General features: G+C 41.4%; 1 protein-coding gene across 2 annotated transcripts in view; it reads right to left on the reverse strand.

Annotated features, from left to right (window-relative positions):
• SLC25A12 (solute carrier family 25 member 12) overlaps positions 1 to 11,501 on the reverse strand; it is a 120,495-nt gene extending 108,994 nt beyond the window's left edge. For both annotated transcript variants that reach the window (XR_002725172.1, XM_023185930.1), the window contains exons 1-2: positions 11,197 to 11,501; positions 10,195 to 10,248 (exon numbers count right to left, since the gene is read on the reverse strand). Coding sequence is in view for 1 of the 2 variants with exons in the window: in XM_023185930.1 (XP_023041698.1) it covers positions 10,195 to 10,248; positions 11,197 to 11,208 (66 nt within the window). In the remaining variant the exon portion in view is untranslated. The remainder of the gene's footprint in view (positions 1 to 10,194; positions 10,249 to 11,196) is intronic.
• Positions 11,502 to 20,190: the final 8,689 nt, after the last annotated feature.

A 20,190-nucleotide genomic window follows, 5' to 3' on the forward strand; every position in this document is an offset into this window, starting at 1 on the left:
CCTTTTTTTTTTTTTTTTTTTTTTTTTTAAGAGATAGGTCTTACTCTATCACCCAGGCTCGAGTGCAGTAGCATGACCCTAGCTCACTATAACCTCAGACTCCTGGGCTCACATGATCTTCCTTCCTCAGCCTTCCTAGTAGCTAGGACTACAAGCACATGCCACCACACCTGGCTAATTTTTTTTCTTACTTTTTTTTTTTTTTTTTTTTTTTTTGTCGAGACAGAATCTCACTTTGTTGGCCAGGCTGGTCTCAAACTGCTGGCCTCAAGTGATCCTCCTGCCTCAGGCTCCCAAAGAGGTGGGATTACAGGAATGAGCCAGTGTGCCCAGCCAATCTGTGGGCCTGTTTTTTTTCTTCCCGAGATTGGGTCTTCCTCTGTCACCCAGGCTGGAGTGCAGTGGCACAATCTCAGCTCACTGCAACCTCCACCTCCCAGGTTCAAGCAATTCTCCTGCCTCAGCATCCTGAGTAGCTGGGATTACAGGCGCCCGCCACCATGCCCAGCTAAGTTTTGTATTTTTAGTAGACAGGCCACCTTGTTGGCCAGGCTGGTCTCGAACTCCTGACCTCATGGTCTGCTCTGTGGGCTTTTTTTATTGTCTACCTCACCCATAGAATGTTAGGTTCTAGACTGGGCATGGTAGCTCTCATCTGTAATCCCAGCACTTTGGGAGGTCGAAGCAAGTAGATCACCTGAGGTCAGGAGTTTGAGACCAGCCTGGCCAACATGATGATACCCCATCTCTACTAAAAATACAAAAAAAAAAAAAAAACTAGCCAGATGTGGTGGCACACACCTGTAATCCCAGCTACTCAGGAGGCTGGGGCAGGAGAATCACTTGAACCTGGGATGCAGTTGTCGCAGTGAGCTGAGATTGCACCATTGCACTCCAGCCTGGGCAACAAGAGCAAAACTCTGTCCCCCACCAAAAAGAAAAAAAAAGAATGTGAGGTTCTACCTTCACTGAAGTCCTTTGTATTGTCCCTACCCTCACTAAGCAGTTTTATATTATCTCTATAAAGGTAGAACCTAGTAAAGTGCTTAGCCTGGTACATAGTAGGCAATTAAAAGTGTATTGATTGGCCAGGCACAGTGGCTCACACCTGTAATCCCAGCACTTTGGGAGGCTGAGGCAGGCGGATCACGAGGTCAGGAGATTGAGACCATCCTGGCTAACACGGTGAAACCCCGTCTCTACTAATACAAAAAATTAGCTGGCCATAGCGGCAGGCGCCTGTAGTCCCAGCTACTCAGGAGGCTGAGGCAGGAGAATGGCGTGAACCCGGGAGGCAGAGCTGGCAATGAGCCGAGACTGAGCCACTGCACTCCAGCCTGGGTGACAGAGCAAGCCACTGCACTCCAGCCTGGGTGACAGCGAGATTCCATCTCAAAAAAAAAAAGAAAAGAAAAGAAAAAGTGTATTGATTGGTAGTAGAACATCACATGGCATTTAATAACACTAATTTTCATATCTTTTCAATTATTTTTGAATCCTTCTGCTTGATTCAAGGACAAAGTCTCACCATCCTGCTAGTCTGCCTTTAATGCCTAATACTGTTTGTTTTTTTAACGAGAACACTATATAGTTTATGGTAAATACTTTCTAAAGTATTTAGAAAAGGCTGGGCATGGTGGCTCATGCCTGTAATCCCAGCACTTTGGGAGGCTGAGGCAGGTGGATCACCTGAGGTCAGGAGTTCGAGACCAGCCTGACCAAGATGGTGAAACCCCCGTCTCTACTAAAAACACAAAAATTAGCTAGGCATGTGCCTATAATCCCAGCTACTCAGAAAGCTGAGGCACGAGAATTGCTTCAACCCGGGAGGCAGAGGTTGCAGTAAGCCAAGATTACACCACTGCACTCCAGCCTGGCAACATAGTAAGACTCTGTCTCAGTCAATCAATCAATCAATAGGTTATCATATTCAAGTTCCATATTTCTGAGAACTGGTGAAGACCCTCAATTATAATAACATGGTTAATAAAACTGTAGATCCTTTTCTGTGTGTCTCATACTGGGTTTATTCAATCCAAATTATGCTGGGAAATCCTCTTGTAGCTTCAGGCTCTGAATTGCTAGATTCTTCCTTTTTAAATTACTCACTTGCTCAAAGCTTAATACATACACATTGAGACTATTTTTATTTTCCTCTTTATTCTTCCCCCCAAGTTAACAACCTAATATTTATCCTCTCATACCTTTCTCAGTCTCAGTGCTCATTAAATCATACACATATTATACGTAAACATTACACACAACATATATAAAATGACTTTGTTTTACAAATCAGAATCATGCTATATATACTTATTTCCATCTTTCTCACTTAATAGTACATTGAAAAATTTCTCTAAATTGGTGGTCTAGGCCTAACTCATCCTTTTTAGTATCTGCATAACTTACACGGTATGGTTATTCCATAAGTCTTCTATCACTCCTCTTTAATATAATAGCTTTTTTTTTTTTTTTTTGAGACAGTCTCACTCTGTCACCCAGGCTGAAATGCAGTGGTGCAATCATAGCTCACTGCAGCCTCAACCTCCCAGGCTTATGTGACCCTCCCACTTCAGTCTCCCAAGTAACTGGGACTATAGGCTCATGCCACCACACCCAGCTAGGTTTTTGTATTTTTTGTAGAGATGGGGTTTTGCCATGTTGCCCAGGTTTTTTTTTTTTTTTTTTTTGAGGAAAAATTCAGTGCTGCAGTTAACTTTGTACATATATATTCTTTTTTTTTTTTTGAGACAGAGTATCGCTCTGTCACCCAGGCTGGAGTGCAGTGGCGCAATCTCGGCTCACTGCAACCTCAGCCTCCCAGGTTTACGCCATTCTCCTGCCTCAGTCTCCTGAGTAGCTGGGACTACAGACGCCCGCCACCATGCCCAGCTAATTTTTTTTGTATTTTTAGTAGGGACAGGGTTTCACCATGTTAACCAGGATGGTCTCGATCTCCTGACCTCATGATCCATATGCCTTGGCCTCCCAAAGTGCTGGCATTACAGGTGTGAGCCACTGCGTCTGACCCTATAGTCTTATATTTTTACAAATATTTTTATTTCTCTGGGATAAATAATCCAAAAGAAAATACCATTGTTTGTTCAAATGATATTTTCTTTTTATTTTAAACCACTGCCAGATTGCTTTTCAGAGTCTTTGTTTCCACAAAGGTGGTACACCTTCCACACTTTTGGAAACACAGCCCTAATGTATATTTCAACAAAGAGTAAGGGTCTCCTGCTAAAAGCCCTACTTTATTGCCTTCTCAGCCCCAGCCTACTGCCAAAAATAAGTAAAATACATAAACTATTTGAATAAAAGAACATATCTTTCCATTAAAAAGTAATACGTTATTGTAAAAACTCTAAGGAAGAATCGCTCTTTGCTTTACATTAACAGTATCTTCTCCTCTTTATTCTCTAACTTAAAATAAGACAGGAAAAAAGCACATTTTCATAATTTTGTATGGGATACGATCTTCATTGTTACACTGGTGATAATGAAAAAAGAACAAAATTAAAATAATATTTGAGGTCTGCATTTCAGTAAATTTTTGATCTGGCAAATATAGTTGCAGTCTTAACATATATTGCCTTTATTATACAATACACCAGCAAACCAAAGAAGCCTATTAACTAAAAAGAGAGAGATTTAAAAATAATTCATTTAAATGTTTTTGATAAATCTGCTTTGCCACAAGGGACAGACAAAATTAACTCTTCATTTAGAAATTTGTCAGACTTATAACAAATGGCCTGTGATGTTCCTGCTGTCCCACCTCACCTCCTTCTTCACTGCTTCTATTGTCTCCTTTTGCTACTGTATACTGCTGATGTAGCTAAATTGGATCAATGACAGTGTGTGGGTGAGAGAGGTTAAAAGAACAAAGGGATAAATCAAAAAATGACAGTTGTAAGGGTGGTAATGGTAAAATCTTAGCTTGAACCGGTTGTAAAATTACAGCACAGCCTAACACATAAGAATTCATTTGTTGTACTCCAATTTCATGAACTTAGCAGAGTGAAGGTGGGCAGAAAAAGGCAGAATCTTAGTGCATATTGTTGTTGTTGATGTTTTTTAACTAATAGAAACATAGCTCATCAAAACTTGAGAAGTAATGAACACCACAAGAAAAATGAACCTATTTCCCTATATTCAAAATAATAATGCTTTACTCTTATAAAGCCCTGCTTATGAACTCTTGCACCAATTCTCATATAATTTCACTAAACATAGATATATAGGTAAGTCAGTTGCCAGTTTCTTTTTTTTTTTTTCCTTTTTTTTTTTTTTTTTGAGACAAAGTCTTGCTCTGTTACCCATGCTGGAGTGGGTGATAACTCATTACAACCTCGAACTTCTGGGCTCAAGTGATCCTCTCATCTCAGCTTCCAGAGCAGCTAGGACTACAGGCATGTACCACCACACCCAGCTAAATTTTTATATATATACTTCTTTTTTTTTTTCTTTTTGTAGCCATGGAATCTCGCTTTGTTGCCCAGGCTGGTCTTGAACTCCTGGCTTCAAGTGATCCTCCCACTTCAGCCTCCCAAAGCACTGGGATTACAGGTATGAGCTGCCGCACCCACCTGATATACCAGTACTTTCAAATAAGAATATATACATATACTTTTATTTATTTATTCATTTATTTTTGAGACAGTGAGTCTCGCTCTGTCAACCCAGGCTGGAGTGCAGTGGCACAATCTTGGCTCACTGCAACCTCCCTTCCTGGGTTCAAGCAATTCTCCTGCCTCAGATTCTCTAGTAGCTTGGATTACAGGCGTGTGCCACCACACCTGGTAATTTTTTATATTTTTTACAGAGACAGGTTTTCACCATGTTGCCCAGGCTGGTCTCGAACTCCTGACCTCAAGTGATCCAACTGCCTCAGCTTCCCAAAGTGCTGGGATTACAGGTGTGAGGCACCGCACCCGGCCATTTCATTGTTTTACAAATGACTTTTGACCCATGACTCAAAAGTTTAACGAAATATTCTTATTTGAAAGTAGGAATTTTTATTGACTGTTTGTGAACTTAGACAGTTAATGCCACACATCTATATTTTACAAAGAGTTTTCAACTGTATTCTAAAATTTAAAATTACATCTCTTTATAGTCTTTAAGTAGCTCAAATAATTCTAAACTCAAGTGACCCCAAAATCCTCCCCAAACTAAATCATAGTAATAACAGAATAATCTACATTTTAACCTTTAATTACACCCTTTTTGTGAAACTCCTACTTTAAACTTTCATGGGACCATTCTCCCTATTTCTCCTCCTCCTCCTTCCCACTTCAATTGGAGATATCACTTTTAAATCAGCCCCTGATCCTCTGCCTTGCTTTATATTTAATCCTTTTAACTACAAGGAATTCATCTACCACCTACACAAATTTGTATCTGTCCAAATCCAACTTTAACTTAGTGAGATACATTTGTTTAGAAACCAAACTAACCCCACCCCCCAAAAAAATTATCCAAATAGATGACTTATCAGTTAACATCTATCCTAAAACTGACAGGTTCACTACTTCTTCCCTTACTTCCACATTTAATACCAAATTTGACAGATTCTTCCAAGTTGCTGGTACTGTCCTTGCTTTTCATTTCCCCAGTCATCAGCCACTGTAGGTCATTAATTCTCACAAGTATTATTACAATAGCCTCTCAACTGATCACCTAACCTACTTCCAATCTCTTCATACTTTATCCAACATATACATAAAGCTGCCACAATTCACCACTTCAATTTGCCTACTCGGAAACCCACAGTGGCTCCCTACTGTTTCAAATCCAAATTCCTTGGCTAACTATTCCAGACAGTTACAGGGCAAAGAAACTTAAAATTTCATCACCTAAGTAACCAGATTTTTTAAAATTTCTTAACAAACACACTGCCATTATCCCCTGACATACCTCTGTCTTTCAAATGTCACCCTATTTCAATATCCTACCAGTAGTATAATGCTAGGGTTAAGGGTATGGGCTCTGGAATTGATTTGAATCTGGGCTCTACCACATAGTCTGAATTAATTGACATTAATTTAACCTCATCTATATAACAAGGATATTAAACCTGCTTCATAAAGTTGTTATGAAAACTAAAGTATCCTTAAAGCACTAGGCCAATCTCAAGCACACTCTAAATGATCAATAAATATTAGCCATTGTCAATATTATTACACAGCCACTATGATGTAGGAAGCCAATCTGATTGCTCTACCACAGGTTAGTCTTTTGCCTTCACTATTCTTGATTCCCTCAACCACAGACCATTGGAGATGGAATGGGCCTCAGAGAGCAGCTAGTCCAATCACTTGTCCATCAGCATTTAGGTCTTGGCTCTATTCTCTCTCTTGATATTTGACTTGGTGTCTGCTACTGAACAGTATTTGAAGGGGTGGCCCGCCCCTCCACACCTGTGGGTGTTTCTCGTTAGGTGGAACGAGAGGCTTGAGAAAAGAAATGAGACACAGAGACAAAGTATAGAGAAAGAAAAAGTGGGCCCAGGGGACCGGCGCTCAGCATACAGAGGACCCACTCCCGCACCAGTCTCTGAGTTCCCTCAGTATTTATTGATCATTATCTTTACCCTATTAGAAAAAGGGAAGTGGCAGGATAATAAGATCATTATAGGGAGAAGGTCAGCAGTAAGACATATGAATAAAGATCTCTGTGACATAAGTTTAAGGAAAAGTGCTGTGCCTTGATATGCGTATGTAAACATCTCCATAAACCTTTTTAGTGCATAAAGAGCAGCATTGCGCTAGCAAATCCCACCTTTCGCCCTAAGGTGGTTTTCTCCTTTCTCAGTAAACAGAACATACAATCGGGTTTTACACCGAGATGTTCCATTGCCCAGGGATGGGCAGGAGACAGACGCTTTTCTCTATCTCAACTGCCAAGAGGCCTTCTTTCCTCTTATACTAGTCCTCCTCAGCACAGAACCTTCACGGGTGTCAGGCTGGAGGACGCTCAGGTCTTTCCCTTCCCACGAGGCCACGTTTCAGACTATCACATGGGAGGAAACCTTGGACAATACCTAGCTTTCCTAGGCAGAGGTCCCTGCGACCTTTGGCAGTGTATGTGTCCCTGGGTACTTGAGATTAAGAGAATGGTGATGACTTTTCACAAGCATACTGCCTTCAGGCACTTGTTTAACAAAGCACATCCTGCACAGCCCCAAATCCGTTAAACCTTGAGTCACCACAGCACATGTCTCTTGCAAGGACAAGGTTGGGGGTAGGGTCACAGATTAACAGCATCTCAAATACAGAACAAAATAGAGTCTCTTATGTCTACTTCTTTCTATATAGACACAGTAACAGTCTGATATCTTTCTTTTCCCCACAGTATTGTATTGAATAAAAGTGCATGGTACACAGCAAATAACCCTTTGTAAATACTGGTTGGGTAAATATGTTAAGTGCTAAATAAATGGTTAGCATGTATTTTTGTCTTCTATTATAGCTAAAATATTAATCAACTATATGCATCTATAAAACTGTTTCTAAACAGTACTGCAAAGCTTCAAATAACTCTAGTTTGAAGTATTCAAGCCAGGAATAAACATCTTTTACTTGGTAACTATCCTCAAATTGATCCAACTAGCAATACTGTATCGTGTGTTTGTGTGTGTGTGTGTGTGTGTGTGTGTGTGTGTGTGTGTGTGTGTGAGAGAGAGAGAGAGAGAGAGAGAGAGAGAGAGAGAGAAACAAGGTCTTGCTCTGTTGCCCAGGCTGGAGTGCAGTGGTATGATCTTGGCTTACTGCAAACTCCGCCTCCCAGGATCAAGCAATCCTCCTACCTCAGCCACCTGAGTAGCTGGGACCACAGGTGGATGCCACCAGGCTTTGTGCCAATTTTTAAAATTTTTTGCAGAGATGAGGTCTCACTATATTGCTCAGGTTGGTCTTGAACTCCTGGGCTCAAGTGATCCTCTGGCCTTAGCCTCCCAAAGTGCTGAGATTACAGGTGTGAGCCACTGCACTCAGCCTATATTGTTATCTTTCTTGCTGTGTTAGACCTTTCTGAAGGTGAGTATTTACATTCTATCGCTCTCTTATCTATCAATAATGCTTGGGTCAATGTTTCATACTTAGTGCTAAATAAGCAGTTACGAATTCCACAAATTTTCAATATAAAAATAAAGGCATCATCAAAATAATGTGTAAAAAGATAATAATATGTAAAACAGTAAATGAAAAGCTAAGATTTAAAAGTTGTCAAAGAAGCAGCAGAGGTTGCAGTGAGCCAAGATTGTGCCACTGCACTCCAGCCTGGGCGCCGTCTCAAAAAATTAAAAATGAAAACACACACAGGGTCGGGCGCGGTGGCTCACACCTGTAATCCCAGGACTTTGGGAGGTGCATCACGAGGTCAGGAGATCAAGACCACCCTGGCTAACACGGTGAAACCCCATCTCTACTAAAAATACAAAAAATTAGCCGTGTGTGGTGGCACATGCCTGTAGTCCCAGCTACTAGGGAGGCTGAGGCAAGAGAATTGCTTGAACCCCGGAGGTGGAAGTTGCAGTGAGCCGAGATCACGCCACTGCATTCTAACCTGGGTGACAGAGCAAGACTCCATCTCAAAAAATTTTTTAAAAGTTGTTAAAGAGCTAGGGACAGTCTTGGCCATTCTCCTCATACCCATCTCTACCCCCACTCAAAAACAAAAAACAAATCCATACAGAATCACAGTACTTTTTTTCCCATAGAATTTTTAAAGCTAGAAAGACCTCAATTCCCATTCCCTTATGTACCACTGAGTCCCATATGAGAAGCTGAAACTCTGGAAGGCCAGATGATTAGCCTAAGCGTACAACAGCCAGATAAATGCAGGGCTGGGAATTAACTCCGTATTCCTAGGCAGTACTCAGATACCTATACAGTATTCTTTTCACTACATCATGCAGCATTTCAACTGATTTCTTCCACATCTACTTAGACTAGAATATAAAATTAACTATATCACATGAACTCTTCACAAAACAATTGAGTATAATCACATGGCATGGTGAATACTGATATATTTTTGGCTATTTTCAAGAATGCTTGCGAGGAATAAAGTCTTCAAATCATAAATGGACCATTTCTGTCATTATAATTACTTCTGTTCTGGAAAAAAATGCTTCCCTTATCAGATTTTATAACCTTTAAGATTCCTATTTTCACAAATTATTTTTCATAAACTACACATACGTATGGTCAACTATGCAGCGTCTTCCCCAACAATAGCTTAAGCAAACCACATGTCTCAAAAACGTCATCTATTCCAGGCTCATCAGCATATGTTAGAATCTATTCCTAATATAGACTCAGACTTTTGGAATGGGAAGGAACCTTGGAGATCACCTCTCATTTCACAGAGGAAAATAATACCCAGCAGGGACCTGCCCAAGGTCAAAGTGTCTTCGTAAGAACCTACGTCCAGAATAGAAAGTTCTCAAAAGATTTCAGAGAGAAACGCAGTATTTGGTGAAACACCTTAGCTTGCCTCCCTTTACATCTACTTCTTAAGTACAACTTCCTGCAAAGGAAACTTTTGAAATTTAAGAAAAGAAAGCAAAACAAAAAACTAAGCCAACCTTTTGTTTTTCTTTTCTTTTCTTTTTAAGTCTACAGCCAAGTCACTGATCCTAAAAGCTTAAAAGTTAAGGTAGACCATTGCAAGAATCTTAAGAGGTAACATTTTGTAACAAAATCCCCAAAGGCTTAAGGATACAATATAAGTAAGACACACAAATTAAGAATAGCTATAATATTCTTATCTGTCAAATTACATGAAGAATAGCTCATAAGCAGGAGAACTTCGTAAACATGCAACTTTCAAGGAAGAGAATTTTAGTTATCATAACTATTACCCATACAAGAGTGCCAATACATTTTGAAATTTTATCTTGGTCTCTGTGCTTAAGCTGGAAATTATTTTTTTTAAATACATATCTTAAGTCATGTAAAAAAAAAAAAAAAAAGCAGTAACTTGAGGAAAACCTTTTACCAACCCTTAATTAAAAGAAGGCCTTTAATCAAAACTTAATAAGAGAAGTATAAGCTATACTGTCCGGTCATGTTTGAAAGAATACATGAAAACTGAACATTCCTCAAAGTTAAGGCATGACTAGGACTAAGGACATGTCTGTTTTTTGTTTTTGCAATGAAAGGCACACTATGCAAGCCAATTTACCTGTAGAAATATGTTTCTTAACTCATGAGGATCCCCTCGCTTAGTTGTCTGCACCTGTAAGCAAAAAAGCCAAAAAAAAAAAAAAAAGAGCCAGTTAATGCTTCACCAGAGACCACACAATCTCTTCAGATTAGAGTTCACATGGCTAACAATCAATGCTCCTATCTTTTATCATTTAGTTTAAAACAAACTAAAAGCCCTAATTGCTGATAAGAACTGTCAAACTGGATAACTATGACTAGAGGGCAGAAAAACGTGTGAATAGCCTAAGACACAGCAAATCTACCGGACAGTGCTTCCTCCGGACTGGAAAGGGAAGGCAATGAGGATCTTTTACTTTACTCCACATTTACTAGCAACACAGTTGTAACCACCCTTCAAATCAAGAAGCTAACAGGAGTGGATCAACAGGAAAGTTAAATCACCCAAATTAATCACTTGGCCTAGCAGCCTTTCTCCATGAAAAGCAAACCCAACATGCAATTATCTCCGCGTCCCTCTCCCCATCCAACCTAAAATATAAGAGCTGCCACAAATACAAATACTTTCGATACCCTGCAATCTGCTACGCAAAAGCCAACCATTGCCCTCGGCCTTGAGGCCCCCAATTACTCAATACTTACTCCCTCCCCCACCGCAATTCACTGATACCCTAGATATCCCCAGCTTTATTCCCCACTTCCTCCCACGCCCTTTCTGATGCCCTCCAACTCCGGGCTCACAATCCCATGCACCTAGGACAGGACATTACTCTTCCTTCACTGACCAGTGTTACCATACGAGCCTCTTCAACTCACAATCCCTCCTCCTTCCCCTCCCCCAGCCGGGCATCCCCTCCTCCGGTCCAAGCCCCGCACAGCTCTCCTCGCAGCGAGCCGGAGCCCCAGGACAAGCTATCTAAGACCTAGGCAATGAATGAAATGGGAAGCAGTGGGGGGCTGCAGGCAGGACGCTCGGAATGTCTCTTATGCAATAAAAGCAGCAGCAGAGAGTTGGAGTCACCTTGACCGCCATGCTGTGCTCGGGAGCCGGGGACGAGCGAGTGAGCGAACAGGGCCGAGCTGTCAGGGCGCGCGCGCGCCGCCTCCCCGGCCGCGCCCGCCCTCCCTCTCGCCGTCGCCGCGCTAGTCCCTATGCAAATGAACTCGGGACGCGCCGCGTGCGCAGAGGGGCCCGGTGTCCAGGTCAGAAAGGCAGCTGGCCTCGGGCCCACCGGCCGGCCGGGCGGAGGAGGGGGACTCGCCTCCCACTGGGAGGACAAGCGCGACCCGTGGGATCCTGACGCGCCGCGTGGTTGCCACAGCTAGGTCGCCGCCAGGAAAGCCCCGGGTTTCCTAAGGCCTCTTAGTGGGTGTGGCTTTGGGCACCGACCAGCCAAAGTCGTTTTCCCCAAGGCTTAAAGGAACATTTGGGGCCTATATTGGGCAAGATTTCCACGGATCAAAGAGCACTTCCCATTAATAACAATTCGTTAATGACAACTGATGGCAAATACCGACAAAAAAAAATTGGGAACCACTCACCCTAGGGAAAACCTAAGTAAACATAACTTGAGAAATATGCTTCTAAATTGGCATGGGATGAATACGCTGAATTTATTTTTGCTTTGCGTCCTATTATAACGGTTTATTAGTAGACTCACTCCACTTTCCTAATCACCCAAATCCTGTATACAATGAGAAAAAACTCCATTTGTGTTTGACAGGGCTGGCAATGAATCGCTTGTCCATACCTAAACAGAAAGTAATTTTCCATTCGATTTCTAGCCCTACCTAAGAAGTAGAAGTAGTAACTATCTGGAACCAAAACAATGTTTCTAAACCCGAGTCTTGCCAACATGACTGTATTAGACTACATATGGATTCAAACTTATGTGGGTATCCATTATATGCCTGACATGGTCCTGCTTGTAAATAATGCAAATAACTTATAGCCCCCACCCTCTAGGGGCTTACAGATGGTCAATGTTTTTCCACAATCCCAATCATGTGTATTGTGTGTATGTGTGTGTGTGTGTGTGTGTGTGTGTGTGTGTGTGTGTGTGTGTTGAGACTGAGTCTCGCTCTGTCGCCCAGGCTGGAGTGTAGTGGCGCCATCTTGACTCACTGCAACGTCCACCTCCCAGGTTCAAGAGATTCTCCTGCCTTGGCTTCCCGAGTAGCTGGGATTACAGGCACCCGCCACGACGCCCAGTTAATTTTTTGTGTTTTTAGTAGAGACAGGGTTTCACTATGTTGACCAGGTTGGTCTCGAACTCCTGACTTATGATCCGCTCACCTCGGCTCCCCAAAGTGCTGGGATTACAGGCGTGAGCCACCGCGCCCGACCCTGTTTGTGTTTTCACTTTTAATTTTTTGAGATGGAGTCTCGCTCTGTGGCCCAGACTGGAGTGCAGTGGCGCAATCTTGGCTCACTGCAACCTCTGCCTCCTGGGTTCAAGCGATTCTCCTACCTCAGCATCCCAAGTAGTTGGGATTACAGGTGCACACCACCATGCCCGGCTAATTTTGTATTTTTAGTAGCTATGGGGTTTTGCCCAAGCCACTTATAATTAGACACTATAAATGACACACTTTAGGGCTTCTCTATACTGTACAACTATTCTCCATATATGAACATTTTGCTGTCATTGAAATAAATTCTCGTTTTGGTGGAAATGGAAGAAAGGGGTATCAAAAATCAGAAGAAATAGTTGTACTTCTGCTGTTGTCTTTTCCTGAACTGTCTTCCTCATACTCTGACTCTAAATCCTATAAATTATGCAGTGGAGATGATGGTGATCTTATTTTTGAATCACAGCCTTCTTTGTTCCTCTGGTGAAGCAATAACAAACAGTTTTCTTTTCAATGAATTTTGGAAGGAATTCATGGAATGAGCTGCTTTAGACATATGGCTGTGAATACTCTATCACTATACTTATTATGTATAACCTGGTATTTAGTAGGACACTGTATAATCAGATGGAGGATTGAACTAGATGAGCTTTAATGCTTCTTCAAACACTCTAATTTCATGATTTAAAAGGAGCCAAATTTTAGTTAATAGACATTTATTGAGTGCCTTGCGTTTATATAAAACGTGTTGCGGCCAGGTACAGTGGCTCACACCTGTAATCCCAGCACTTTGGGAGGCCAAGGCAGACGGATCACGAGGTCAGGAGTTGGAAACCAGTCTGTCCAATATGCTGAAACCCCATCTCTACAAAAATACAAAAATTAGCCAGGTGTGGTTGCGAGCACCTGTAGTCCCAGCTACTCAGGAGGCTGAGACAGAAGACTCTCTTGAGGCCAGGCACGGTGGCTCACGCCTGTAATCCTAGCACTTTGGGAGGCCAAGGCAGGTGGATTGCCTGAGCTCAGGAGTTCAAGACCAGCCTGGGCAACACAGTGAAACCCTGTCTCCACTAAAATACAAAAAAATTAGCCAGGCGTGGCGGTGTGCCCCTGTAGTCCCAGCCACTCGGGAGGCTGAGGCAGGAGAATTGCTAGCACCCGGGAGGTGGAGGTTGAAATGAGCTGAGATCGTGCCACTGCACTCCAGCCTGGGCAACAGGGCGAGACTCCGTCTCTGGGAAAAAAAAAAAAAAAAGAAGAAGAATTGCTTGAACCCAGGAGGCAGAGGTTGCAGTGAGCCAAGATCACACCACTGCACTACAGCCTGAGCAACAGAGCAAGACTCTGTCTCAGAAAACAAAAAACAAAAAAAACCTTGTGTTGCAGCTACAGGAAACATAAGAGAAATAGCATCATTCCCAAAGTATAGAGAATATTTTACTGAGGCAAGTGCTACCATTCTTTTTTTTTTTTTTTTTTTTGAGACATAGTTTCACTCTTGTTGCCCAGGCTGGAGTGCAATGGTGTGATCTTGGCTCACCACAACTTCCACCTCCTGAGTTCAAGCGATTCTCCTGCCTCAGCCTCCCGAGTAGCTGGGATTACAGGCATGTGCCACCATGCCTGGCTAATTTTGTATTTTTAGTAGAGATGGGGTTTCTCCATGTTGGTCAGGCTGGTCTCGAACTCCCGACCTCAGGTGATCTGCCCACCTCGGCCTCCCAAAGTGCTGGGATTACAGGCGTGAGCCACAGCACCTGGCTTACTATTCATTTTTTAATGAATAATGTGAAATGAATGATATTGAAACCTGTTGTCCTGTGCCAGTGCCCAAGGCAGCTTTAGGTAATGAGGGGGTAAAGACTCTGTGGCTTGCCACATATTCTCACTCCAATCAGAAATATATAACTGGGAGAATAAACATCCTGCCAGGTCCCTCAGCTACCCACCCCTACTGTACCCCTGTGGATTTATTTGGATGATTTTTGTTTCCCTTCTACTTAGAGGTCAGTGAAGAATACTTTGGACCTGATCCAAGTAAAGAATAAAGTGTCACTTTAAAACTTGTGTGGGAGAAAAGTAAAGGTCCCAAAATAGCCAAAACAAATTTGAGAAGGAAGGAAGTTGGAGGACTTAGACTACCTGGCTTCAAGACTTACTCTAAAGCTTAAGAAATTGCTACAGTGTAGTACTGCTGGCTGGCATACGAAGTGATAAACAGATCAGTGGAACAGAATAGAGAGCCCAGAAATAGATCCAAAATTATAAAGTCATTGAACCTTTCTTTCTTTTTCTTTTTTCTTTCTCTTTCTTTCTTTTCTTTCTCTCTCTCTCTTTGATTTTTCTTTTCTTTCTTTTCTCTTTTTTTTCTTTAAGACAGGGTCTCACTCTGTCACCCAGGCTGGAGTGCAGTGGCATGATCATGGCTCACTGCAGCCCCAACCTCCTGGGTTCAAGCAATCCTCAGACTTAAGCCTCCTGAGTAGCTAGGATTATAGGCATGCACCACCATACCCAGCTAAATTTTTAATTTTTGTAGAGAAAGGGTCTCACTATGTTACCCAGGCTGTTCTTGAACTCCTGGGTTCAAGCAGTCCTCCTGCCTTGGCCTCCCAAAATGCTGGGATTACAGGTGTGAGTCATCTTGCTTGGCCAAAGTCATTTGATTTCTAACAAAGTTGCCAAAGCAATTCAGTGGGGGCAAGGAAACTTTTCAACAAATGGTGCTAGAATAACTAGATATCAGTGTGGGAAAATTAATGAACCTAAATCCCTACCTCACACCATATACTAAATTTGATTTGAGATGAATCATAGACCTAAATGCAAAAGCTGAAGTCATAAAGCTGCCCCCAACAGCTTTAAAAACAAAGGTTTTAGTGGGAAACATAAAAGAGTATCTTTGTGGCTAGATGCCATGACATGTGCTTGGAGTCCTAGCTACTCAGGAGGCTGAGGCAGGAGGATCACTTGAGGCCAGGAGTTCAAGGCTGTAGTGATAATCATGGCTGTGAACAGCCACTGCACTCCAGCCTGGGCAACACAGTGAGAGCCTGTCTCTCTAAAATATACATATATATAATGTATATAATATATACATTATATATATACATATAGTATATATAGAATAGATAGATCTATCTTTGTAACTTGGAGGTAGGTAAAGTTTTCTTAATCAAAACCTAAAAAGCAATAACGATAAGTTAAAAAATTGATAAATTAGATTTCACTAAAGGTAAAAATGTCTTTTCCTCAAAATATAGCATTAAGAAAATGAATAGGCAAGGTATTAACTGGGAGAAAATATTAGCAAAACATATATACAATAAAGGACTAATATCCAGGATATATCCTAAATCTCAATGATATCAATGATAAAACAACCTAGTTCTAAAAATCGGCAAAACACTGGAACAGAACTTCACAAAATAAGACATACAAATGGTCAATAACACATGAAAAAGTGTACAACATCATTAGTCAGCAGGGAAATGCAAATTAAATCACAGTGAGAAGGTACCACTACACATCTACTAGAATAGCTAAAATTAAGGACTGAAAACACCAGATGCTGGCAAGGATATGGAGCAACCAGAGTGCTTATTCACTATAGTAGGCGTGTAAACTGGTGTAATTACTTTGAGAAAAAGTCTAGCAGGTTCTTGTAAAACTAAACATACACCTACCTATGACCAAGCAATTCTATCTCCCAATATTTACCCAAGAGAAATGAAAATATATGTCTATTAAAAGACCTGTACAAGAATGTTCACAGCCACTTTATTCATAATAGCCCAAAACTGGAAATAAGCCCAAAACTGGAAATAACCCAGGTGTCTATCAATAGAAGAATAGATAAACTATGGTATATTTGGAGAATGGAATACTATTGAGAAATAAAATGGAGTAAACTGATGATACACACAACAACATGGATAGGTGTCAAAAGTATCATGCTGGCCGGGCGCGGTGGCTCAAGCCTGTAATCCCAGCACTTTGGGAGGCCGAGATGGGCGGATCACGAGGTCAGGAGATTGAGACCATCCTGGCTAACATGGTGAAACCCCGTCTCTACTAAAAATACAAAAAATTAGCCGGGCGAGGTGGCCGGCGCCTGTGGTCCCAGCTACTCGGGAGGCTGAGGCAGGAGAATGGCGTAAACCCGGGAGGCGGAGCTTGCAGTGAGCTGAGATCCAGCCACTGCACTCCAGCCTGGGTGACAGAGCAAGACTCCGTCTCAAAAACAAAACAAAACAAAACAAAAAAGTATCATGCTAAGTGAAAGAAGCCTTGCATAGACTCATATAGTACGAAAGAGCATATACCATATGATTCCGTTTATACAAAGTTCTAGAACCAGCAAAATAAATCACTGGTGAAAAAAAATTTGAGCCATGATTGTCAGAGTAACTGACTAGAAAGGAATAAGGGAACTATGTGAAGTGATAATAGTAGTATATGCCTTGCCTAGGGGCTTAGATAACAGGTGTATGCATTTTTCAAAACTTAGTGAATGTAAACATAAGGTTTGTACATTTAATTACAAATGTGTGTAAATTTCCTTCAAAAGGAAAAACAAGTTGAGCAAATATTGAACTCTAGCCCATGATATATTTAGGGGAGAGAATACTAGTATTTTAAATTTACTTTGAAATGCATTAAAGAAATAAGGATTTATGGATGGATAGAGAAGTGGATAAATAGGAATGTTATTTCTAACTGTGGCAGTGTATACAGGAGTTCACTGAAAAAAATTCTTGCAACTTTTCTAAATGTTCTAAAATTTTCATAATAAAAGGTCAGGGAAAATTTGTGTTGGTCTTTGTGTTTCTAAAGATGGCTGTCCATGTATGTAATTCTGTTGTTTGGTCAGAAATTGTACTGGGACTTATTTCTTAACCACTAATAGGCCTCTGCATTGTTGGGGAGGAGGAGAAAGAACTGAAATTGCTTGACAAATAATATACCTCTTTTATGGGGAGGGGAATCTGTGAAAATTATATTGCTTTGAGAAGGCTGGGCATGGTGGCTTATGCCTATAATCCCAGCACTTTGGGAGGTCAAGGTGGGCAGATCACTTGAATCCAGGAGTTCGAAACCAGCCTGGCCAACATGGTGAAAACCCATCTCTACTAAAAATATAAAAAATAGCCAGGCGTGGTGGTGCCCACCTATAATCCCAGCTACTCAGGAGGCTGAGAAAGGAGAATTGCTTGAACCCAGAAGGCAGAGGTTGCAGTGAGCCGAGATTGTGCTACTGCACTCCAGCCTGGGCGACAGAGCGAGACTCTGTCTCAAAAAAAATAAAAAAATAAAAAAATTGCATCGAGAAATAAAATGTTTTCCTTAACATCAGAACTAATTATATGTCCTTGGGATCATGCACATTTGGGTGTATATGTATGTTCGGTCTAATAGTTACCCAAAGGAAAACTAGAAAAAGAATGTGAAAGTATATTTGCATAACATACTGACAGGTACCTTGGAAAGAACCAGACTTGGAATCTAAAGCCTAACTTGGAACTCCTCTGCTGAAGTGCAACCAGGATGTAATTCTAGACTGAGAAACTCAGACTTAGGTGAGGAAGATCCTGCAATTGGTCATTGTGTCCTTACATTGCCCTATTGGGGGAAGGAGAACTAATCATAGGATGACACCAACTCTTTTGAGTAGGAGGTTTCCAAAAAGGGGAGGACAGGGTTGTACTTATTAAGGAAGAGAAGTCTACAGACCACAAGGCAAGTAAGCTAGGAATTGGGATATGCCCAGGAAGAAACTTCTCCTGAAGAATTATGTTAGAGAAGTAATGTAATATTGATCAGTATCAAATCGTATGAATCAGAAGGATAACTGGGAAGTTTAAGTTAGAAAGTTTTGGAGAAACAGTATGAAACAGCTAGACCTTAAGGAGAAACAGATCTTGTGAAGAGAGACAAGTCGAGGAGAGAAGTGGGTAGAATTATGGAATTCTTGACTCTAGTCAAGCCAATATAGACAATAAATCATGGAGTAACTACGTCTCTTGCCTGTACTATGCCTTGCTATCACTGCTTGAAAAGAAGAAGAAACAGTTGCTGTTTGCTCACTCTCCTGTTACTTTGCTCTTCTGTCACGCTGAGTGAATGGGCTTGCCTGGATGGTTTGGGGTGAGGATAGGAAATAAAATAGGGAGTCAACAGTTATAATTCCTCTAATCATCCCCAACCCTTCAATAAAACACTTTCTGTGAACAAGTGTTGTGTTGATGGCATGGAAGAAAAATCACAGTAATAGGAAATATAACCTTCCTCAGTGAAGTGCTAACCCCTTCACTGAGATCCATGTGGCAGTAGCAGCAACATCATCTCATCAAAAACATTAGGCTCAGCGTTCTACATGGATAACAGCAGCTAAGTGAGTGTAAGCCAGGACCTAACAGAATGGTAATGAGGAGCATGGATCACAGAGAAGCAACTGCTCAGTAGATGAGACAAATCCTTCTTTGCTTTAAACATACTAGAGAACATTGCAGGGAGAGTGGGATGCTTCATCATATGGAATTCTATATGGCTATGAAGTTCTACTCTATCTCCAAGACATTGTATGTGCCTTCTTATTATTGATATCTGTAAGCAGGAAATATGAAGGGAACATAATCATCTAAAATGATTAAGTAACAATGCACATATGAGGATTCTTAATTGTGCGGTAAATTTATGCAAGAGAGGTTTAGACAAAGAAAAAAATCAATTTAAGCTGGATGGTAAACAAAAGGTTTCATGGAAACAATAACTCACCACTTCTTTAATTCAGCATTTTTCTGCATTCCTTCCAGGTCTTATTATTGTATCCTTCTTCCTTCATTCATACCCTCAGTCCTAACACTTATCTCAATGCCTGCTGTTAATCATGTAGGTATTAATTAAATGGTTTATTGATCATTCCTAGCCAGTTTCTCTACCAATAGCCAATTAGTCCCTTTATCTTTCCTAAGTGAAGGACATTACTATTGCCCTTGTTGCTTGAGTCAGAAAGCTGAGTATCAGACTCTCCCTTGTTCCTCACATTCAAATAGCCACCCAGTCCCGCATTTTCCATTCCCTTCAGTACTTTTTAAATCTCTTCTCTTGGCCAGGCATGGTGGCTCACACATGTAATACCAGCACTTTGGGAGGCCAAGGCGGGTGGATGGCCTGAGCTCAGGATTCGAAACCAGCCTGGGCAACATGGTGAAACCCCTTCTCTACTAAAAATACAAAAAATTAGTTGGGTGTGGTGGCATGCACCTGTAATCCCAGCTACTTGGGAGGCTGAGGCAGGAGAATTGCTTGAACCTGGGAAGCAGAGGTTTTAGTGAGCTGAGATGGTGCCAGTGCACTCCAGCCTAGGTGACACAGCAAGACTCTGTCTCAAAAAAACAAACAAACAAAAAAACTCTTCTTTTAATTATAATAGCCTTTATTGTGCCTTCTAATTCCTCTCTGTTTCCAGTTCTCCATTTTCTGCCTCCTGTCATTACCCTCAAATCCATTCTCCACAGTGCTACCAAGTGTTTGATCTAAAACAGAAATTGAATTTTGTCACTTGCCCATCCTTCACTGGCTCTCTACTGACTTCAATATAAAATCCAAATTTGGTCAGGCATGGTGGCTCACACCTGTAATCCTAGCACTTTGGGAGGCC

The sequence above is a fragment of the Piliocolobus tephrosceles genome, chromosome 11 (genome assembly GCF_002776525.5).
Source record: "Piliocolobus tephrosceles isolate RC106 chromosome 11, ASM277652v3, whole genome shotgun sequence".
In the NCBI taxonomy this organism is placed as follows: Eukaryota; Metazoa; Chordata; class Mammalia; order Primates; family Cercopithecidae; genus Piliocolobus; species Piliocolobus tephrosceles.